General features: G+C 46.8%; 1 protein-coding gene across 1 annotated transcript in view; it reads left to right on the top strand.

Annotated features, from left to right (window-relative positions):
• The window catches only part of LOC144827853 (pancreatic secretory granule membrane major glycoprotein GP2-like), a 200525-nt gene that overhangs the window by 128406 nt on the left and 47457 nt on the right, over positions 1–24662 (top strand). The window contains exon 7 of the mRNA XM_078686017.1: positions 4950–5013. Within this exon, the coding sequence (XP_078542143.1) occupies positions 4950–5013 (64 nt within the window). The remainder of the gene's footprint in view (positions 1–4949; positions 5014–24662) is intronic.

Genomic DNA, 24662 nt, shown 5'->3' with positions numbered 1-24662 from the left:
TCACCCAGGGAAGCCGGGTGCATAGGTGTCTTTTGGTGTTAGGTTTCGTCAGCCTTTTCAATGGCGATCGGCTGCAAAGTGCTGCTGGTGTCCAAGTGGAAAGTGTACGGTGTGATCCAAGCCTGGATGGAAGATGAGAAGAGCCTGAAAGCAGAGGGGACAGAGTCTGGGTCACGTGCCAGTGACCAGGGGCACGATAGTCAAATGCCCATCGATGTCGGGTGATTTCAGGTGAAGAAGGTGAAGTTTGACTCTTCAGCCACGAGGACCAGGAAACTTCGGCGATGACCAGGACCTGGAATCGAGCTGTCCCACAAAGGATGTTGAGTGCTGCGGATGTCGGTTTCCGGATTGGACCCAACACGCTTTGGCAACAGCAAACGACGCAGAAAGAAGAGATAGGCTTCGGTGCACACCAGCAAGGTCTGAGGGACTCACCACTTGGTATGGAGTCAGGGCATGTCGGTAAAAACCAGGAAACCCCAAGTGAAAATAGAGTTACCTTCAAGGGGACCCACCGGTTGACAGACCAGGGATCGTAAAGGAGCCTCGAGCAGAATTGCAAGAAATGGGCTCATGGAACACTCATGGAGTGTAGGCCCACAATCTTTGGTGCAGATGATGCTCGGTGCTTGGGCTACAAGTAACCCAAAGCACAAATTCATGAAATCTCAGGAAGTAAATGCACTTAAAAAGAGTGTGTGCCTACAACAGTAGCCGTGTGGTACTGGTGATGCATGCGTGAGACAAGGGTTGCCAAAACCATTGGTTGGAAGTCGAGGGAGGCTGACACGATTCCCATCAGACCACCCATGCGGTGGAGTTTGCGTCATGTGGGAAAAGTTTTGTCATGCCATCCCACAACCGACCATATAGTGCCGGTGCAGGGATGGATGTAAAAGATATCATCATAGGCATGCATCCTAAAGTGATGGAAAAATGAGAAGAGTGCAGTGCTCAAATAATAGTGAAGATAAAATTTAACAGTCCGGACTCCTGGAGGCATTGCGACGGAAGTGCGGGTGTCAAAGATTAAAAGGCACGCTGGGTAGCATGGCTACCCTCTAGCGTAGTGTGATGTGGTCGACATGTTTCTGCTTAAGGGCATTTCGCCCAGCTTTCTTCAGGACCGATGACAAGAAGTCAGCTACTGCTACTACATACAAAGTGTATAAATGATGAATAATAAACCTGTACTAACAAAGTTACTTTTATATCGAGGGTATGAATACTTAAGTGTCCACTGTAGGGAGAGAAATGAATCTTCTTCCCAGCTTTGTGTGGGTGACGACCTCACCTCACCCGGCAACCGCTCGGGAGGAAGAGGCCCCGCTCTCTCCGTCGGTACCTCGGTACTGTCAGCGAGCGGAAGTGGAGGCGCCTCCACTTCCGTGAGGTGAGGTCGTCACCCACACAAAGCTGGGAAGAAGATTCATTTCTCTCCCTACAGTGGACACTTAAGTATTCATACCCTCGATATAAAAGTAACTTTGTTAGTACAGGTTTATTATTCATCATTTATACACTTTGTATGTAGTAGCAGTAGCTGACTTCTTGTCATCGGTCCTGAAGAAAGCTGGGCGAAATGCCCTTAAGCAGAAACATGTCGACCACATCACACTACGCTAGAGGGTAGCCATGCTACCCAGCGTGCCTTTTAATCTTTGACACCCGCACTTCCGTCGCAATGCCTCCAGGAGTCCGGACTGTTAAATTTTATCTTCACTATTATTTGAGCACTGCACTCTTCTCATTTTTCCATCACTTTAGGATGCATGCCTATGATGATATCTTTTACATCCATCCCTGCACCGGCACTATATGGTCGGTTGTGGGACGGCATGACAAAACTTTTCCCACATGACGCAAACTCCACCGCATGGGTGGTCTGATGGGAATCGTGTCAGCCTCCCTCGACTTCCAACCAATGGTTTTGGCAACCCTTGTCTCACGCATGCATCACCAGTACCACACGGCTACTGTTGTAGGCACACACTCTTTTTCAGACTTGATCTGCTCTTTTGTGTTTTGTATCTTGTTATTGGGGAGTGAGCAGTCAGGTCATAAAACTTTCCCCTTGACCCCCACACACCCTTCTTGTTTATAGTAAATGCACTTAGCCAATGTGCAAGGTGTCAAGGGATTCATGTAGTGCCATAAAACAAACAACAAGTATTTATTTAATTATTTATGTAGACCTTTACAATTTATATGTAAGGGCACCACCACGTACTTTTCACCTCTCTGCTACACACCACCATCCCACACCACTCTCTCTGCCACCCACCGCAGACAACTTTATAGATAGTATTTTTAAACATTTTAATCTATGTACTTAAGATAGTATCAACCAAACAGCACACTCAGAAATTGCCATTATTAGCCTTCAATTTTATCTGCAACTTCCCAAACATAACACTGCCCCCCGGATTTAAGTGGGGGTTGGGTGTCTGTGGGTGTCTGAGCACCAGCACTTTATTTTTGAGGGCCTCAAAACAAGTCTTTATGGGGGTCTATTTTTAGGCCTTGCAAACCTCATCTGTTTATTTTTTTCTTTATTGCACTGCAGTGAGACTGTGAAAAGATGCACATTACTCACTACTTAGAAGTGCAGATAACATGCCAGGTGACTCGCACTCTAGGAGAAGGGAAATCATTTAAAAAGACACATTTTCTCTCAGAATTTCCCTTCTCCTATTGCAACGCAGGTGCAACGCAGGTGCAACATCAATGTGGGGTAATTAGCAAACAGACCACCAGGCATGCATTCCTACTTATATACATACATACATCTGTTCCTGCACTTATCTTATGCATCTATGAGCCCACTCGCCTATTGTAAGCACTGTGCCATTCATGCAGCCATACGCCTATATATCCATAGATACATCTGTCCCAGAACCAATCTCAAGCATCTATCAGCCCACTCGGCTATCGTAAGTACTGGTCCCTGTATTCATTTATCCTTCCAACCATACATTGATACATCCATCTATGCATCTATGCATTGATGCATCTGGCCATGCATCCACTCGCCCTTTATTCAACTATACGTTCTTATTTCCGTGCATCGTCCTTCCCGATTCTAAATATGACGTATTACACTCATCATCCAGTCTCTTAAGGGGTCGAAAAGGCTTGCGAAAAGCATTGTTAGGCAGATTTTTTAATAAAAAATAACAACGCTTTGAGTTGCTCTTTGTGGAGCATACTTCACCACCCTTCTCTGGTGGTGTTTTAAAGAAAGGTCCATCTAGCAAAAGAAATGTAAACGAGCTTTTAAGTGTAAGACGTTAATTTAGAAACATAACGTTTTGTCGAGTTGTATATAGGTACACTGTTTTAAAGTGGCCGTGACTGACAGATACTGAATACGTGTTTTGGGGTGGTAAGAACCTTGAATTCTATATTTCCATGTGAAGCACAGTATAGGAATATAAAAGTAATTGGAAAGCTTTTATGTTCATATTACCCCTGGAGCGGTGCTCGTCATAACGGCCGCTAACTCCCTCAAGCGGGGAATTCCACACCAGTGCGGGCGTTCTATTGGAGTGGTCGGAGTCATGACGAGTCCAGCTGGTCATGAGCCCAGCTCCACTGGGCAGATGACTCGTCATGAGCACTGCGGTGCCATGTGTGGCCCCTCACCACCTGCACCACGTGGAATTACCCCGATGCAAAGGGGTTAAAGAGGGGATGTGAGAACTAAGTGAGGCAGGCACAGTGTGTGTTTTCATACCACTAAAACAAGAGAGTGTGCAAGGTCAGATCAGGTTTGTGCTGGAGTTGCCTGCTTGTGGTCATTTCCAGAGGCGCAACCAGAGCGAAATTTTGGGGGAGCCTAATTCTTTCAGCATTAGGCAGAGTGGGGATTTAGAGGCTATAAAAAGGGGTGGAAAAGAACAGAGTCTTCTTTACCAAAAAATTATCTTTTGAAGACCTGTGAAGTACTAGGGTGTGGCTGTGTGTGTGTGCACCCGGGAAGCTGTCTGCAAGAGTCACCCAGTCAAAAATGTTACCTTTTGACTCATTCTCTGAAATGCAAGTAAAAATCCTATAGCAGCACAAGGGTTCTGGCTATATTTGATAAAGTCCTCTCAAAGGTGGATAGCTATTGGATGAGGTCTCACCGAGGCCTTTGGGGTTGACAGGAAAAGCTCACAGTGGGAGAAATCTAAAGTTAGCTGATGCTGCAGGCACCCCATTGGCTGCATACTTGTCACACCTTTGCATGGTCAAAATTTCTACCTTCAAATGTAGTCTTTTTTTTTAGCTCTGAATCCTCCAGTGCGGCAAGCCTCAAGATATATCTGGGGAGGTCCACTCGAAATCAAATACCTTTGCCGGAAGATGCCACTGAAGCTCCTGACGTCCAAAATTTTTTCAAATCTCAGAGATTCTGTTGCAGCCTCTTGGCCAATTCAACGGCATCCAGGACCTCAGGGACAGCAATTACTGTTTATCGCTCACTCTAGCAGGGACCACCAGCAGTGTTCAGTTATTACTAGTCAACTTATCAGTACATGACTCTTGCAGCTTTTTCTCTGCCAATAGCAACACCGAAGTTCAGCCAACTGACTAGGTGAGCCGCTTTTGAGTGAGAAGTCTTATCTCAATCCCATGTGTGCCACTTGTAAAGGGGGCTTGGATGTGAGAAGGTGCTGAATATGAGTACCTGTTAGAGACAAATGCTGCTTTTCATACTGGACATGGTAGGAGCATTTGAATAGGTAGTGTTCTAGATGCAAAGGTTAGGATTGGTAGGAATCCCAAATTTGAGGGGTATGCCGGGTCATGGTGCAAAATGTGATCTGATTGCAGAAATGAGGGGTGCCAAGAGTCAGTGTGGTGTTGAGTGTGGTAATTGAACGAGAATTCCAGATGTGATGGAGGCTCCAGATGTGAAGTGAAAACTTAAACATCCTTGATTTTCTTTTATTCCCTTTTAGTGTTCATCTTCATCTCGTTCTGCTACAGAAGACACTGTAACTCTTGAAATGGCTCCAATTTCAGGTATAAACAATTGCTTTCATATTGTGTTCTACTGCACTGCTGTGGATATTCGATTTGTAGTTTACATAAGAAGCCCACCCAAAAACACCCTGCTCTGCAATTATTTACTATCGCTATTATTCAGAAAATTTGTACTTGAATAGTTTTGGAAGTGTTTCTTGTTATGTGTAAGTGGTTGTGGGACACAAGTAAGTATGGGCGGAAAATTTGTTCCGCTTGCGGAATTTGTTGATTTTTTGCAATTTCGCGATTCGCAAATCGTGCGAAATTGCCCAATAAATCCGCTGATGAGTTTTCCTCCCTGTTCGCGTGCGTTGTGAGATTTTGGTAGCTGGCCGAGTGACGCCACGATCGCGAACGTGTCATTGTGACCCGAAATAGGAAATTGCGAACGCAAACACGTCATTGTGACCCGAAACAGGAAATTGCGAACGCAAACACGTCATTGTGACCCGAAACAGGAAAAAAGCATCGCGAGCAGGCTGGTTAAGTGGAAACAGCATGTTCGCGACCGTTGCGACCATTGCGACCGCATGCGCTAGTTCACGTTCCCAAACAAGTAAAAAAATCTCGCAAACTCACCCAAAAAAAGCGCAAGCTCGCAGAAGTTGGTGGATTTTGCGAATCGCAATTATGAATTTGCGCGAATTTGCGTATTGCGAATTCGCAAATTCTGCCCATGCTTAGACACAAGTGTGTGGGGTGCATGTGGTCCATACTGATGGGGAAACTGACAACTAATGTTGTGTAAAAGTCAACACCCGAGGGAAGAGTCAGGACACAGAGGAAGATGGCCACTTTTGTGTAGATCTTTTTAAAAAAAAAAACATTTCTTTATTATGATATTTTTACAACATAAACCACCCACCCAGGAGCCCCCCCTCTCCGATCCGGTCAACTGTTGACTTGTCACAGATTAGCCAAAAGTTAATAAAAGAAAAAAAGAAAAAGAAAAAAAGGAGTAGAGAAATAACTTGAATCAAGAACACAGGAAAACATCGAGTTCAGACACATTCAAGAATCATTGACTTCAAAATAAGCAATAGATTAACAAAGGCTTTAGCTTCATATCATAAATATATTATTCTGTTTTATATGTATTGGTGTCGTATCCACTGTATAAGGGGATCCCATATTTCTAGACCCTTTTTTTTCCTTTTTGCTCCCTTTTTCCGATATATCTAGAGTGTATGTGGCTAGGAATCTTGCCCGCCACTGTGAAAAGGACGCGGAAATTGGGTCTAGACAACTGGATGCTAAACATATTCTGTAAACAGCCAAGGAGACGAATATGATGCCCTGCATTCTTTTTGGCCTGATATCCCCATCCCTTCCTAGCATGATTTCAGCTACTGTAATTTCTATGTCTGAGTTCGAGATCTCGGATAAAAATGTTGATATTTTGCGTCTAAGGGGTCCTATTTTGTCACATGTAGCAAATAGATGGACTATATCGGCCGCTGGTGTCGAGCATCTAGGGCATTGAGTACCTTTGCCTGTGCTCCATTTGGTTATTTTGTAAGGTGTGTGATATAATTGAAAGAAAGTTTTGTAGTATTGGACTTGCAGTTTAGATGACATTAAAAGTGATTGATAGAGTTGGAAAGCCTGCTGAATTGATTCCTCATTCATATCCAGCTTATTTTTCCATTTGTTTATATGTTTATCCATATCGTCTGGTAGCAGGGAAACTAGGTTAATATATATTTCTTCTATTTTTGCGGTGATGTTTCTATTGAGAATTTCTATTGTTTGAATCCTATGGAACTCTGCGCTTCCACCACATTTCTTTATTAAAAAATCTCTTATTTGAAGAAATTTAAAGAAGTCTCTATGGTCTAAGCCGAACTTGTTTTTTAATTCTTCGAATGATTTGAAGCCTATTGATGTGAAAAAACATCCACATCGAGTGATCCCAATATTCACCCATCTTTTCATACAGTTATCAGCGAAAATATTTGGTAGATTATAATTCTGATGAAGGCTCGTGTAATGAGAATATCTGCCGACCCCAAGGAGCTTGCATATACCTCTCCATGCGTTATATATACCAGCTAATGTTTTGAAGCTGACCTTTTTATAGTGACAATCAAAGGTAAGTCGCCATAAATGTTCGCCCGTTTCAGTTCCAAGGATGAGTTCTTGTGGGGTAGGAACCTCCCCTTCTTGCAAAGAATTCAGATTTGGGGTCAATAAGGTCTTGCTATATTTCAGGAGTGTGGCCCACCAGTAAACCTTGAGGTTAGGGACAGCAAGTCCACCTCTCTCTTGCGGGAGCAATATATATCTATAAGCTCTGCGTGATTTTGTATAGCCCCATATAAACCGCGAAAATGTATTGTCTATTGCTTTGAATATGTGTTGATCAAAATTTAGACAGATAGTGCGGAAAAAATACAAAAACTTCGGGAGATAAATCATTTTGATCACATTACATCTGCCTATTAGGGTTAGATGTAGATTGTCTAATTTGCTGAGATTCCGCGTTTCTTTCAAGAGTGGGTCTACATTGATCTTAACTAACTGGTCTAGATTCAATGTGATTTTTACACCTAGATATACAGCGTTCCCGACAATCCTTTTGTTTCTATAATTCATTTTTTTATTGATAATTATCTGAGTTTTACCCTGATTTAGTTTATATCCTGAGATCTCGCCAAAGAGGGAAGCCTCTTTTTCCATCATTTTGATAGCCACTTGAGGATCACTGGTGACGATCGCGATATCATCCGCGTATGCTAGAGTCTTTGTTGATCCATTTGGTGTCTTAATGGGCAATAAATCCTAATTAGTCTCCAGTTTGCGTATGAACGAATCGATAAATATCGCGAATAATAACGGAGAGCACGGGCAGTCCCTCTAGTCACATCTATCCTATTTGACAGTCCGCCGTTTATCATAACAACTGCTTCTGGATTATGGTACAATCTATGTGCAGCGTTAATGAATCGATCCCCGATCCCACTCTTTGAGATAACCATCCATAGATATTGCCAGGAGACCCTATCGAAAGCCTTCTCTGCGTCCAAGAGTATAAGCACCATAGGGTCTCCTGCGACTTCTGCTATGTCAAAGAGTGTGATAACCCTTTGTACGTGTTCTGTCGTGGATCTGCCGGGGATGAATCCATGTTGTCGGACCGATATGATCTTGTGAATGAGCGGAGCAAGTCGACTGGCTAATAATTTGGCGTAGATTTTAGAATCGCAGTTGATTAGGGTGATCGGGCGATAGGATCCCAGTTCTGTTGGATCTTTATTTTTTGGGGGAAACACTACAATTTTAGCCCGTGCCCATGATTTTGGTGGTTCTCTCCCTTGGAATACTTGGGTCATTAAGTCAGTTAAAACATTTTTTAGTGACTTATGAAATCTGATATAGAATTCGGCGGGTATTCCATCCAGTCCAGAGGCCTTCCCTGGGGCTAAGCTGTTGATGGACAGCAGAATTTCCATCCACTGCGGTGTGGTCACTAAATTAACTTGGTCAGTGTATGACAATTGAGGTGCCGTGACCTGCTCTAAATATGTGTCAATAAGTTCTTGGTCTTTATTGGTTTCTTTGTATAGAGCTTGATAATATTTTCAAAATTCTGACCTGATTTCGTCTGGGTCTTGCTTGAGAACGTTGTTACAGTCTTTAATCTCTTTGATTGTGTTGGCAGTGTTTTCTTGTTTCGAGCGGATAGCGAGGTGATGCCCTATTTGCTCGCTTAGTTCATTTACGTTTTCTTTTTGGATCATTGCTTTACATATTGCTTTTTCTGCAAATATCTCTGTTAATCTATTTTTTGCGATGGCAATCTTTCGTGATGCCGTTTCAATGTTTATACCCACTTTTGTGTAGATCTTGATGACTCACAGACCTCTGCCACCAGCATCATTTTCAGATGAAGTACGAAACTCTTCCCCCACTGGATAGAATACAATCAGAAACCTAGGAGGATCATGAGAAATTGCTGTCAATCATGTTTTTGGACCGCAGGGGCCTGGAAAATTTGAGTAAATGCCTCTCCTTCCTCTTTGCCACTCCTTCCCATTTGAGGATCGAGGGCAGCCCTTAATGATAGTCCGCTTGAAAGACGAGCTTGCACAGAACAGCACTGAGGCTCCCATGCCTCTGGTACCCTAGCCATCCACTCTGCAACTATAGATCTGTCCACATGGTGCAATGTATGACGTTACAACGGAAACATGCTTGCCTTCACAACACAGTTTTGGACTCGCAACTTCAATAGCAGCGCATGATTTTACAACGCATTCCATCACAATACATTTTTAGAAACTACATTTACAACGCATTCCATTTCAACGCATACCATTACAAGACATACCATTACAACGCATATTACTTTAGGGCAATAGTAGGGTAAGTGTTGGATAGTGTAGGGTTACAAATTGCTATTCCCCATTACTTACCTTATAATGCGTTGTAATGGCATGCTTTGTAGTGACATGCGTTGTGAAGACGTGCATCTTGTTCATGCCATTACATGTCCTAGAAGACCCAAGAGGCCTCCTCCCTAATTGCTGTACTTCTGGTGCCATCTGCCAAGGGGCCTTATCTACCTACCCAACATCTAGTTCATCATCCATGTGGCAGATAGTAGCTGTGGAGGGATAGGACAGGCATCATCCATTTCTTAATAATACCCCTCTCCACTTAGGCCCTACTAGATGATCATAAATGTGCGCATGGACTTTGCTGTACCTCCTTCAACATCCTACCCTAACCTCGGCGTTAGTGGCTGCCCCACCCAATCTGGCCTGAAAGACCTTAAGAGATGAAGACATACAGAATAGACCATGTAATATAACCTGGGGTTATTCTGGCAGACCAATGTTTCTCAGCACAAGGCTACAAGTGAAAATCAGGATAAACTGGTGAGCAGCATAACATCACCACAACTATATAACAATAAGATGGCCTCAGTCACAAAACCTTTTTTCACCAAGGTTATGGGGACCCTTGGGGTCAAATAACAACCCCACAGTCACATCTTCAGTCTCACTAGCGATTATTCTCAAAGATATGCCATTGGTAGGAACGCTATTGGGGTGCATTGTTTCAGAATAGAAGTATATTCAATACTATCAGAAAAGGGTATTTTCCCTCAAAAACGTGGATGGACTTGAAAAGAAATTAACTATGAAGAAGAGTCAACTGGAAGGAGCTGAATCCTGGGGACCCTGGTGTTTAGTTCCCTAAGCAGAAAGTGATTAAACTTGAGGACTGTGTATGACACAACAATTTTTAATTCTATGGAATCTCAGTAAACCTAGAGGACAACAACATGAAAGTTTTTTTGGTCAAAAATGTACCACACCTTACAGGATTGACTTACTTTCCACTTTTAGAACTTCCTACGGCACACAGGGTCCAGGCCCAGATACTACCTAATAAAAACACAGAGAGACCCAGGCTAATCATAGCATGTTGCCTCTGATATGAACAAACACCGCAGACAGGTACTAACAACGGTGTGCAAATATGTACCAAATGATTAGTAAGGAAATAAGTTTCAAATTGCTGCTGTCTTAGAAGAAAACAAAATACCTTCCTACCCCTTAAGCTGAAACCAATAAAAAGAGCCTTGGCCTTTTAGAACTAGCTATAATGAGGATAGCCTTGGTGGTACATCTAGAGATTATGAGTGCCCTTAGGAATGGTCAAAATGCTTAGACATAATTTATGAAGTGAGCATGAATGACACACCACCGTCAATGCAAATAAATAGATCATCTGAAAGGAACAAATGGGTCTTACAATGATCATGGGGGCAACCATACAAAACTTTTTAAAACTCAATGGAAAGTAACACGGAGATAATGACTATAGAAGAGATTACACAAGGTAAGTCATGAGACAATTCTAGATTCTCAATAAAATCTGCCATATCACTAGATAAAGAATCTATGCCATAACACCCCAATGGTTGTTACTGTGGACAGATGAGTATCCTTTCATCAAGCCTTTGCTTACCTGCCCGCCCAGTGCCTTTTTATCAACATATCAACCCCCAATAGGCTGAGTCCTAAGCCCAGATCTGTTGCTCTTCCGCTTAACGCCCACAACAGAAGGGAGAGGCAAGTTGAGGTGCAACCTGAGTGAGACACAGGGGCACCTGCCCGGGGGACCGGGACTCCCCACAGAGTGGTCATTCTAAGCTTCTACAGAAATGTGCGATATGGAGAAGGGCTACATACACATAGGTGGGACCTGGATTGCCAGGTGGCATCCGGGACTAGCGCCATTCAATTCCATCCAATCTGGTTAGACCACTACGGGCGCTCAAGCTTCCAGGCTGCTTGGTCTTTGCTCTGGTGGGTGGCCTCCACAAAATGCACACCCTTGAGTCAAACAATCATGGTCTTCTACCCTCCCACCCGCTGCTGCTCTTACTGGCGGTCTATGGAGAGGTTCCTAACCTGGAAATGTGGGCAAAATGTCCCCAGGAATGTAGGGCTCCATCTAGAGAATGGCGCACAGTGCTTTCACCTGTGGGCCAACTAGATCTCTGACTTGGTGCCTCCCTGAGACACCAGGATCCCATACTGGGCACTTTAAGACATGGTGGGATGGAGAATAGAGCCTACGGCTGGGGACTTCCACCTGTTGAACTGCAGAAGCTCTGACCGGGTGCCCGGTCAGAGCTTTATAGTCTGGGCAGGTAGCAGAGGCCTTTCTGGGCCTGTGGAACCCTCTCATGGATTCCAAGTGATAGAGTAGGAAGGGGAAGGGAGCCCAGGGCCAGACTATCCCACCCCTGAACGAGCTAATGTTCCCATCCGGGCCTGGTCTGAGCTTTAACCTGGGCAGGCAGGGGAGATATCCCCAGGCCTGACGGACATGGTCTTGGGCACTTTGCAATTCAGTGGGCCAACAAACAGACCCCAGGTCCCAATTTCCTCACTTTGGCATGCTAGAGCACAACCTATTCTTGTGATTAGTGCACACCAAGTGGCAGAGGTACATTCAAGTGAATATATCCAGCCTCCTGGATAACAGACTGGGCTTGAAGCTTCAAATTAGCCTCTCATTGGGACTGCTAGGGTAACTCAGAATTCTGAACACTGAGTCATGTGAAGGAAATTATGTGTTTTGTTTATTTGTTTTAAGTGAAGAATTTCACCAGTGGCGTTGTCGTGGCACACTTTGCATTACCTATAAAGCATGTGGTGCCCTTGATGTACCACTAGAAGGCCAGGTGAGAAACTATTCCCTCCTCCTGATGAAGCAATGGAGTAATTAATTGTCCCACTAGCTGGACAAGTGAGAAACTACTCCCTGCTCCCGATGAAGTGTGAGGTGCTCTTGATGTACCACTAGCTCGACAAGTGGGAAACTCCTCCCTTCTCACAATGAAGCATGGGGTGCCCTTGATGTCCCACTATCTGGACAACTGAGAAACTACCCCCTCTTCCCGATGAAGCATGGGGTGCCCTTGGTGTTCCACTAGCTGGACAAGTAAGAAACTACTCCCTGCTCCCGATGAAGCATGGGGGGCCCTTGATGTATGCCTACCTTACCAGGTAAGAAAGTACTCCCTCCTCCAGAAGATGCATAGGATCAGTTGATTTCCCACAAGCTGGACAAGTGAGAAACTCCTCCCTCCTCCCGATAAAGCATGGGAGTAATTGATAACCAACTAGACAGATAAGTGAGAAACTCCTCCCTCTTCCAAATCAAGCATTTGGGCACCCTTGATGTCCCACTAGCTGGCCAAGCGAGAAACCACTCCCTCCTCCAGATGAAGCTTGGGGTGCCCTCGATGTACCACTAGCTTAAAAAGTGGGAAACTACTCCCTCCTCACAATGAAGCATGGGGTGCCATTGATGTCTCACTAGCTGGACAAGTGCAAAACTATTGCCTCTTCCCGATAAGGCATTGGGGGCTCTTGATGTCCTACTAGCTGTAAAAGTGAGAAGCTACTCCTTCCTCTCATGAAACATGGGGTGCCCTTGATGTCCCACTAGCTGGACAAGTGAAAAACGACTCCCTCCTCCCAAAGAAACATGGGGTGCCATTGATGTACTACCAGCTGGCCAAGCGAGAAACTACTCCCTCCTCCAGATGATGCATATGGCTCCCTTGATGTCCCACTAGCTGAACAAGTGAGAAACTACTCCCTCCTCCTAATGAAGCATGGGGTGCCCTTGATGTACCACTAGCTAACCAGGGGAGAAACTACTCCCTCCTCATGATAAAGCATAGGAGTAATTGATATCCCACTAGCTGGACATCTGAGCGACTAATCCATCCTCTCATTAAGCATGGGGTGCCCTTGATGTCCCACTAGCTGGAGAAGTAAAATGACTCCCTCTTCCCGATGAAGCATTGGGGGCCCTTAACGTCCCACTAGCTGGACAAATGAAAACTACTCCCTCCTCCCAATGAAGCATGGGATGCCCTTAATGAACAACTAGCTGGCCAAGTGAGAAAATACTACCTTTGACCCTGTTTGCAGGCAGGTCGCTCCCCACGCCACCACACAGCCACCAGCTGCCTCGTTGCTCCTGCTGCCTTCTGCCGTCTCCCTGCTGCCTGCCGCAGTCTCCCGCTCCTTCCTTCCCGCCGCTGCGTTCCTGCTGCCCTATCCCCCTCATACTCATTGGCCACCCCGCTCCCGCCTCCCAGCTGCTCCTCCCTCCCTCTCCCCCTCTTATGGAGACCGCGCACCAGCCGCTCCGCTGGCGCGCCGAAGGTGCGCCAAAGGCAAGCCCTTCTGTACCTGTCCACGCCCATCTGCACCTGGACCACGCCCAGTGCCAGAACCCCTGGATCCCCGCAAATGCCACAACACCAGAAACCGCTACAACGCCAGCACCCTCTACGCACTCAACATCGGCTGAAACCACACCTGCTTCCAAGCCGCCCTGAAATGGACTCACAGACCTTTCACCTGCCACACCTGCAGCTTCACCTGCGACAGAACCACCAAACCTCCAAGGACCGGACCCAACCACCTTCGCTGCATACTCCTCAACACCCGCTCCGCACGCAAACATGCCGTCGAGCTCTGGGATCTGCTCGACACCTCCGCCCCAGACGTGGCCTTCCTGACCGAGACATGGTGGAATGACTCCTCGGCACCCAACATCGCCATAGCCATTCTGGACGGTTTAAAGATCACCCGCAGGGATCGCGCCAGAGGAATCGGAGGAGGAATAGCCAACGTCCACAAGTCCACCCTCAAGGTTGTCACCCACGCAGAAGACACCCTCAACACTGCCGAACACCTGCACTTCCGGATCCATACAGACCCCAACACCACCCTCAGAGGAACACTCATCTCCAGACCACCCGGACCCTGAGCACAATTCAGTGACTCCATCGCTGACCTCGCCAGCACCCACGCACTCGCCTCCATGGACTACATCCTCCTCGGGGACCTGAATTTCCACATTGGGAACAACAACGAAGCCAATTCCGCCACCCTGATCGCCAACCTCGCCAACCTCAGCCTCAGACAAATCATCACCGCACCCACCCACGCCGCTGGCCACACACTGGACCCCATATTCTCCACAGGCACCCAAGTCGTCTTTGACCACACCACCGAACTCCACTGGACCAACCACCGCTGCATCCATTTCACCTTCAACAAACCAACAACGCACCACCGCACCCAACAGCTGCCTTGCCGCTGCTGAAGCAAAGTCACCAAAGACCAGTTGATCACCACCCTCACCCAGAACCCACCCACTGACCCCACTGACCCAGATGCCACAGCACGCAACCTCAGACAGTGGATCGACAATTGCGCCAACACCCTCGCCCCACTCAAGAAACCCTCCAACAACCATGCCAGCAAGAGAGCCACCTGGTTTAACTACCAGTAGACCTCCAAACGCACCTGCCGGAAACTGGAGAATATATGGCTCCACAAACGCACTCCAGACAACCACGCAGCCCACAAGGACGCCACTCGCAGACATCACAACCTCATCAGAATAGCCAATAGATCCTCCTTCAAGGACCGCCTGAATAACAACGCACACGACAGCAAAGAGCTCCTCAGCAACGTAAAGGAACTCTCCAACCCCAGCGCCAATGCAGACATACCGCCCTCACAAGAACTGTGCAACTCACTAGCCATCTTCTTCCACCGCAAGATCGCTGACATCCATGACAGCTTCAACACCATGACCGACCGACTATGCCAGACTCCACCTTCCCTGTGAACACCACCAGCGCCAACCGCCTGACCTCCTGGTCCAACGTCAATGACGACGAGACACGCAAGGTCATGAACTCCATCCACGGAGGATCTCCATCAGACCTGTGCGCACACCACGTATTCAACAAAGCAGACGCTGCCATTGCACCCCAACTACGGAAGGTCATCAACATCTCCCTCGAAACAGCGACATTCCGGAAAAGCTGGAAACACAGCAAAATCAACGCCCTCCTCAAGAAGACCAAGGCGGACCCGAAAGACCTCAAGAACTTACGGCCCATCTCCCCTTCCCAGGGAAGGTCATCAAGAAAATCGCCAACATGCAACTGGCCCACCACCTGGAAGACAACAACATCTTGGACCCGTCCCAGTCCGGATTCAGACAAAACCACAGCACCGAGACAGCCCTCATCGCTGCCACAGACGACATCAGGAGCCAACTAGACAACGGCGAAACATGAGCCCTCATCCTCCTGGACCTGTCAGCTGCCTTCGACACGGTCTGCCATCGCACTCTAAAGACACGCTTCCTAGAAGCCGGAATCCAAGAGAAGGCCCTTGACTGGACCACGTCCTTCCTCTCCAGCAGAACCCAGAGCGTCCGCCTCCCGACCTTCCGATCCGAGGCCACCGACATCATCTGCGGTGGCCCCCAGGGCTCATCCCTCAGCCCGATGCTGTTCAACATCTACATGGCCCCCCTCGCACAAGTGGCCCTTCAACATGACCTCAACATCATCTCCTACGCCGACGACACCCAGCTCATCCTCTCCCTCACCAAGGACCCGCACACCACCAAAAACAACCTCCATGAGAGAATGAAGGTCGTCGCCGACTGGATGCAGAACCGCCATCTGAAGCTGAACTCGGACAAGACGGAGGTACTCATCTGTTCTGCTTGGATTTCCTGATTAGATAGAGCCAGCTCATCAGAGCCTCACTAACCCAGCCAGAACGTTACTCTCTCCCCTCCCTAGGACCTATTCACAACAGGTATCTACCCCCTAAGGACAGGGAATTCCTATGATACATACCATGTACCTCCTATAATATTAGCAATCAGTGATCTCGCGGTCCCATTCGAACCCAGACCTCTCTACCCAGACGGCAGTCTCAGAATCGGCGGCCTCGCGGTCCCATTCGAACCCAGACCTCTCTACCCAGACGGCAGTCTCAGAATCGGCGGCCTCGCGGTCCCATTCGAACCCAGACCTCTCTACCCAGACGGCAGTCTCAGAATCGGCGGCCTCGCGGTCCCATTCGAACCCAGACCTCTCTACCCAGACGGCAGTCTCAGAATCGGCGGCCTCGCGGTCCCATTCGAACCCAGACCTCTCTACCCAGACGGCAGTCTCAGAATCGGCGGCCTCGCGGTCCCATTCGAACCCAGACCTCTCTACCCAGACGGCAGTCTCAGAATCGGCGGCCTCGCGGTCCCATTCGAAACCAGACCTCTCTACCCAGACGGCAGTCTCAGAATCAATGATCTCGCGGTCCCAGTCGAACCCAGTCAACCTACCCAACCGGCAGCAGTGATCTCGCGGTCCCACTCGAACCCAGTCAACCTACCCAACCGGCAGCATTAGAATTGACGACCTCGCGGTCCCATACGAACCCAGGCAACCTGCCCAACCGGCAGCTTATCCTATGATTACCATTACATAAAGGGATCAGTCTCACTATTCATCAGGGGTATAGTACTACATTATTTTGGATCACACAATAGTTGCCAAATTAGGTGATGTACCACCTATCCTTCAATCCAAGAGCTCCTCTCTCCCTTATTCAGTTACCACTTACCTGATCAGGGTTAGCATCTGTTCACATAGCAGCATCTGACTAGAAGAACAGGTTACCTTTTCATACAAGAATAAGAAGCACACTATGCAAAGGTTATTATCAAATGTAAGCTCTCCTCTCCCCCTTGCTCAGACCCACATGGACGGGAGATGCATCCGTTCACCTGCACCTGACTAGAAGAAAGGTTAGCCTCACTAGGGACAACACCTGCACAATGGTTCACTAAGAACTGGGGTATCTTTATTTCTCAGTACAACAAACAACATTGATAACACATAATAGACACATACACAGATCTGCAGGGTCTCTGTAAAGACCACATCCACATCTACCTAACAGAAACTGTAAATAGACTGCACACTGCTGAAAGGAAAAGGATTAGAAATAATGTTTCATGGACACTAACATAACAGGACAGGTATCACCTGATTAGAATGGAGTCTTGTTCTAGCTGTCATCTGGATTCCTCCCTCGTCTATGATTCTCCTCTGCACTCTTGGACGTGTATCTGCGCTGATCACTCTGCACTGGACACCTCTCCCCCACAAACTGTCTCCGCCTTCCAGCTGCTCTCACAGATTAGTATAACTTCAGTCTCTTCCAAAAGGCATCACCTCAGACTCCAGCTGATCACAACTCCTCCGAATAAGTAACTACTTCTAACTGCTGTCTTCAGCTCCAAACATTGCTTCATCTCTCTCTGTTCAGAACACCATCTACTCACAACTGCTTCTAGTTTCTCTCCCTCTGGTTCCAGCTCACTGGCTGTCTGTCTTCCCTCTGTTCCAAGCATCCACTGTCTTTTCTCCCCTGCTCCATCTCCTCTCCTTCTGCACTCTAACGCTCTCCGTTCCAATCCACGACTGCACTCCTTCCAGCCCAAAGTCCTTCTCCCTGACTCCGCCTCTGCACTTCACTAATATGGAATGCTGTCTCCTCATGGAAAGTTCCAGCCATCAGCCTCCTCCCATCGATCCCATGCACCAGGCTCCTTGCGCTAGACGCTCCCACAGTGACCAGTTGCTTGTTTCGTCTAGAGACCTGAGCCCAGAGACACTTCCTGATTAGATTCAGCTTTGGCCGGTTCTCTCCAGTTCGCTTAGGGCGAACAACACCTCATAACTAAAACATCACCTTTACCCTGCAAGCATCTCAGTCTGCAGGGACAGAAAGCAAAATGGAGTCTCTCTAGTTGTGGGCCTTGTAGGCCTGAGAAGGATGAAATAACACTTAGCTCTATCAGAGTACCTACACAAACCATACCAATATGTAATATGAAGTCAAGACAACAGGATCCACCCTCTACTATAGGTAGAATCATGAAAGGACACATAATTATGTCAAAGCCAATAGGCAATAGATGGATTAGAGTCAACAATCAGGGATCTATCATCATATTAAGCAGCTATCCTCTAGTTTATGCTTCTAGGTATGGCAAAAAGGCCTTAAAAGGACCAACACAAGGCAAGAATAGAGATTCAGGATGGTAGCAAGCTTAAAGTCACCATCACTCATAAATAGAGCCCAAAAGTCAAGCAGAACATTACTAACCCTGGGCGGGCGGCTACGTTCCGTGCACGGAGTGTGCGTAGTGCCGGCTTCTACGCATTTTGCGTAGCAGGCGTAGAATCCGGCACTATGCACGCTCCGCAGACGGAGCGTAGCTGGCCGCCACCCGCCTCCCTCCCGCCCTCCCTAAATACTTTAAATTGATGGTGTAGAAGAATTAAAAGGCACTTACCTTGCCCGCCGCTGCCCGCGGCGTCCCCGGGGCTCGCTATCTTCATGGCTGCCGTCTTGTGTACTAATGCGCATGCGCGAGCGGCCGCGCATGCGCATTTCTCACGAGAAATGCGCATGCGCGGTCGCCCGCGCATGCGCATTAGTACACAAGACGGCAGCCATGAAGATAGCGAGCCCCGGGGACGCGGCGGGCAGCGGCGGGCAAGGTAAGTGCCTTTTAATTCTTTTACACCATTAATTTAAAGTATTTAGGGAGGGCGGGAGGGAGGCCTGCGGTGCGTAGTGGGGCTACGCGGAGTGCGGAGGTGGGCGGAGTTTCTCGCCCACTTCACGTAGCTCCACGAAGCCCCACTACGCCCACTACGCCCAGGGTTAAACATTACACCCTTTGACTTTAATTTGCTAACATCTATAAACAACAACAACCAAATATCTATCATCATATTAAGCAGCTATCCTCTAGTTTATGCTTCTAGGTATGGCAAAAAGGCCTTAAAAGGACCAACACAAGGCAAGAATAAAGATTCAGGATGGTAGCAAGCTTAAAGTCACCATCACTCATAAATAGAGCCCAAAAGTCAAGCAGAACATCATCCTCGGAGTCAAACCCTCAGCCTGGGACGACTCCTGGTGGCCGACCAAACTGGGAACAGCACCGACACCCACCGACCATGCACGCAACCTAGGATTCATCCTCGACTCCTCCCTCTCCATGTCTAAACAGGTCAATACCGTCTCCTCCTCCTACTACAATACCCTCTGCATGCTCCGCAGGATCTACAAGTCGATCCCGACCGAAAAAGAAGAACGGTGACACAGGCCCTCAGCAGCAGACTGGACTACGGCAACGCACTCTAGGCAGGAATCCCAGCCAAACACCTACGACGACTGCAACGCATCCAAAATGCCTCCGCCCGACTGTTCGTCAACGTCCCCCGCCGCAGCCACATCACCCCCACCTGAGAGACCTATACTGGCTCCCCGTCGACAAGACGATCACCTTCAAGCTCCTCACCCACACACACAAAGCCCTCCACAACGCCGTACCAGCCTACCTGAACAGCAGACTCAACTGCTACACCCCGACCGGCCAGCTCCGCTCCGCCAGCCTTGCCCTCGCCACTGCCCCCGCATCCAACGAACAACCTCCGGTGGCAGATCCTTCTCCTACCTCGCTGCCAAGACCTGGAACACCCTCCCTACCCACCTTCAGCAGACACAAGACCTACTCGCCTTCAGAAGACTCCTCAAGACCTGGCTGTTCGAACAGTAGCGCACCCCCCTCAGTGCCTTGAGACCCTCACGGGTAAGTAGTGCCATTGATGTTCCACTAGCTGGACAAGTGAGAAACTACTCCCTCCTAGGGATGAAGCATGGGGGCCCTTGATGGCCCACTACCTGCAACTTTTTAGTGTTTCTGTTGATCCTGGTGGGACACCCGCTACAAACCCTTATCATTATTTGAAGATGTGGTAGTTAGTGGTAATGAAAACAGTCTTAAAAGAAAACTTAACTGTAAAACAAGTACCTGTAATAACTTATTGTATCACAGAACCTTTCACCTATTGTTAAAAACTATAAATTGAGTATGAAAAAAGATGACATTTCAGACCTGTATTTACATAAAAATGGAGGTAAAACACGAATGAAGCGATTAACTCACGTGTTGTATAAAGTAACAGAGTTCATAAAAATGTAAAGACAAGAAACACAACAGACGAGAGTGTCATAGATGACCCCAATATAGCCTAGCATGTGCTGTTCTAAAGTGCTTCTTTTTTAGAAAAAAAAAGGAAATGGTCACTTACTTGTAATCACAGAGATCTTCACTGAAATTATAAATGTTGAAACAATTCCCTGAAGAGAGAGTGTGGGCCCTAGAACACTATGGGGCTTATTATTATGTTGGGCTGACTTGCGTTTCCCCTACACCATCATAGATACAAGTCCGACCAACCACCAGTCCCAACCGCTTAATTTTGATGCACCAACACACGGTGCGGTCGCCAGCTCCCTTTTCTGTATGGGAGCTTGTGCTGCAGTCAGAAACTGGCTGCAGGACAAACTTTTGTACAGAAAAGGGAGTTTGTGTTCATCCCTGCACAGTGTGATAGGCACTGCCAAACGTTGCAGGGATCAACACCTTGGCCCCTAAACGGAGGCCGCAGAAAGTAGGGAGCCCGCTAGGAGCTCCCAAACTTGATTTCCGACAGGCTTTCCATGTCGGAAAGCCCGGCAAGGAAAGCATCTCAGAAACCGAGCATCGTAATCTGGGCATTTTAAAACGCCATCCATATGGATTACATGCTGTTTCCGACTGGCAGACATGCTCCTTGAGCCTTTTCGAAGCCAGCTGAAACATCCGTCCGGTTTTAAAACCAACAGCCTCCATTGTAATGAGGCTGTCGGTTTTTAAACCAGAAATCTCAGTAGGAGGATTGTAATCTGACCCGTAATGTTAAATATCCTCCTAGTGCTTCATTTGAGCCAGTGGTTCTTCGGTGCTCAGCACCATACTTAATTGTCAGCACCTGCTCTAATGGGCGTCTACCACCTGGTGGCGATGTCTGTTTACTTTTGGGATGTGCACTACAAACGTGTTTATTAAGTCAACTCAAATTGAAAATGAATAATAAGTAGCCTCTCACACTATTATTATAGCTTTGTGTGGCCTGAAAACTTCTGAATTATCACACTTGTAGGATTGTGATGGTTAGGTGTTATGTTGGTACTGTCATTGGCAGCGCTGGCAGGGCCAATGCATGCTGCCGACTGCGGTGGCCTTCCAAGAAGCTCCCTGGCACTTCAGTTTTTTACAAATTAAGCACTGCTGATCTGTCCACAGATCATGTACACAGGGTGCCATTGTCAACATGATCCTGTGGTGAGAAGCACCCTTCAGCGCTAGTGTACCACCTATTCGGGAATATCCAAGGCAAGATAATCCCGAAATATATACTAATATTTTCCTAAAAAAGGCTTTTTCAAGACAAAAGCTAAAAATCAGATTATTTTTTAGGAAAAACGGCAGCCTGATGGGCTTCTGACTCTTTAAGCCTCCAGGAGCTTCAAATACCCAGGATGCATTGCACCATCAGTAGAGAAGTGTGGCTCAATGGTTAGAGCGGCAGACCCTGATGCAGTAGTCTGGCTGGGACCAGGGGTCAATTCCTGCCTCGGCGGGTCTCGGGCTCAATTTCCCCGGACCTGATTATTCTCGCCTCTGTGCCTATTCTAATCATGAGTCCCACTCTGCACCTCTGGGCAATAGCTTACTTAATCTATACAATGGCCCCAACAACGCTGAGGATGCCTGACATCACCTTGGGGGTGCCCAGGAGTGGGCTCCTCATGGGGAAAGGCCAGGAAGGGTTCCTCGGCGGTATTCGTACAAGCGCAGTGATGCCTACGGGTAGTCGTGCGCTATACAAGTGCGTAATCATTTCATCAATCATTTAATCTTCAAACGCTTTCCAGAGTCAGTTCTTGTTTTCTGGCTCACAAGAGAAGGCTGTCAGAACACTTGGAGATTTTCACACCTTTGGTTATTAAAGAAAAATTTAAAAATTTGATTTTTTTTCAGCTTCACGTGACATTTCCAACTATAATCTTCTGCAGTTTCTTGACCTTTGTGTCTTGCGTGGCCCCTCAGTTAATGCTACTGTGACTGGAGACCTCCCCCTGAGAATTTCAATGATTTGAACCTCAAAACAATAATGAAGAACAGAAAATTAAGTATATTCAATTTAAAATGTATTAAAGATTTGGAACTCCTAGGAGGTCCACAAAAAAATACAAACTTATTGTCAATAATCATGAAACATAAAATAATTGAGGTTTACAACATTACTTATCCTGAACTAGACATAGGACATTAGAAAGTTGCCAGTTCGTAAACAAAATAAAATCAAAAAGTTCAATTTCAGCCAAAAAATTATCAAGTTAGAATTATGAGCAGGAAAAAAGAGTGATGAACATTTCCCCCCAAAAAATGCGAAGGGCAGTATAGATATGCCAGGTCATATACAGCAAAGTCCAAAGTTCATATTTGACTTTACATGTTCAAATTGGAATTAGCAGCAAAAAAAGGATCGCTGAGCATGTCCGGACCTGTGCACAAGAGCAATTCAGTAGCAACCAGTTCATGTGCAAGATACAACCTGAGACCCACTTCAATAAAAAATTGAGGTTGGCAACAAGAGCATGGTGGAAAACAGAATCAACCTAACCTTATAGCAGTAAATAGTAGCCAATCAGTGTGCAAAATACAAAATGTATCAAATAAAACAATGATACTTCCTAAAAAGCTGACAAACAGAAAGAATATATGCCCAATAAAAAGATATGCTAAAATTTTAAATATATATATATATATATACTCCTTAAAATAATTAAAACATTTTACACACACTGCTTCGTTTGTTGGACAAAAGAAATAGTCTTGGGCTGATGTTACGTTTTTAATACTGTTTTGTAAAAACATCGGTCTAAGCCAAGGATAACGACTCAATTCCAATGCAAGGCAAGCATACAAAACATGGTCCATGATCTGAGTGCTCAGCAAACAGAAGTTACAAGTTTTTCCATTATTCAGATTTTGGGACCAGTTTGCTGTTAGGTCTTTTAAAGGTACGAGATTCATAGGGCATAAAAAGAGCAGGCGAAGAATTCTGTGTTCTAAATTCAAAAATAAATATTGAATTAAGTGTACATCACACAAATACAAATTATGAAATATTTTATTTAATTCACACAAAAAAATTAAAAATATTTTAATCATCTCAATGTGTAAAAGAAATGTACTTTAATTTCTTAAATATGCATCAATATGGTGTTCTCTAGCATATCATTTCATCATCACTATCACTATCATTGTTGACTTGGTCAACAGTGAAGGAAAATGGATCTTAGAAAAATCATGCACAGCCTACACCATTGTCACGATTATCACAGTGACAGTGCTGGTGATCTGCTGATGAGTCTCTCTATCACACTACTAGGCCAGCTTTGTGGGCGCGACATCAGTAGTGCAATGTAGCACTGCTGGTGATTCACTCCATAGCACTACCGGACCATTATCATGACAGCACTGTGGGTGTGAGATCACTAGTACAATGTAGCACTGCCAGTGAGTCTCTCTATAGCACTACAAAGCCGGCATCATGATAGCACTGCAGGTGCCGCATCAGTAATGCAAAGTAGCACTGGCGGTGAGTCTCTCTATAGCATCATAACAGCACTGTGGGTGTTGCATCAGTAGTGCAATGTAGCACTGCTGGTGAGTCACCCTATTGCACTACTGGACCAGCAACATAACAGCACTGGGGATGCGACATCAGTAGTCCTTTTAGCACTGATGTTGACTCTCTATAGCATGACTTTCAGTTGCCGAAATTTTTCCCAAATCTGGGCATCACCATTGAATTTTATCACGTCGCGACTTGGAGGATGATTAGCCGATAGCCGATTGCCGCGATTGCAGCGAGCAGCAAGCAGGACCAGGAGGAAGCCGAGGACGTGAACCGTGAACCGCTGCTTCTCCGCTGCCTCTTTCTCTCTTTCTACGGGGGCTGACATTCAGCCTGACATTCAGCCGTGGACTGCAGGCAGCCGGCAGCGAGCGGCTGGGCAGCCAAGCCATGCTGGGCTGAGTGTGTTGAGTCTCGGCACACCAGAGAGCCAGCCGCGAGAGAGGGATCACGCCGCACGTTGCTCTCTCTGCCAGAGTTACTGCCTCACTGCCTCACTTCCACGGAGGTTTGCCTCCAGGGCCGGACTGGGAACTGAAAGCAGCCCTGGGAAATTTTGGCAGACCAGCTCCCGGCCGACGCGCTCAGCGAGCGAGCGCAGCGAGCGAGCTCGACCACTAATAGGAGGGTTTGGGGGGGTTCTCCCCCCAAGAAATTTTTTGAAAAAAACAGACGA

This window comes from Lissotriton helveticus, chromosome 4_1, assembly GCF_964261635.1.
Source record: "Lissotriton helveticus chromosome 4_1, aLisHel1.1, whole genome shotgun sequence".
In the NCBI taxonomy this organism is placed as follows: domain Eukaryota; kingdom Metazoa; phylum Chordata; class Amphibia; order Caudata; family Salamandridae; genus Lissotriton; species Lissotriton helveticus.
The sequence above is the reverse complement of the archived record's forward strand: the minus strand, read 5'-3'. Positions and strand labels throughout refer to the sequence as shown.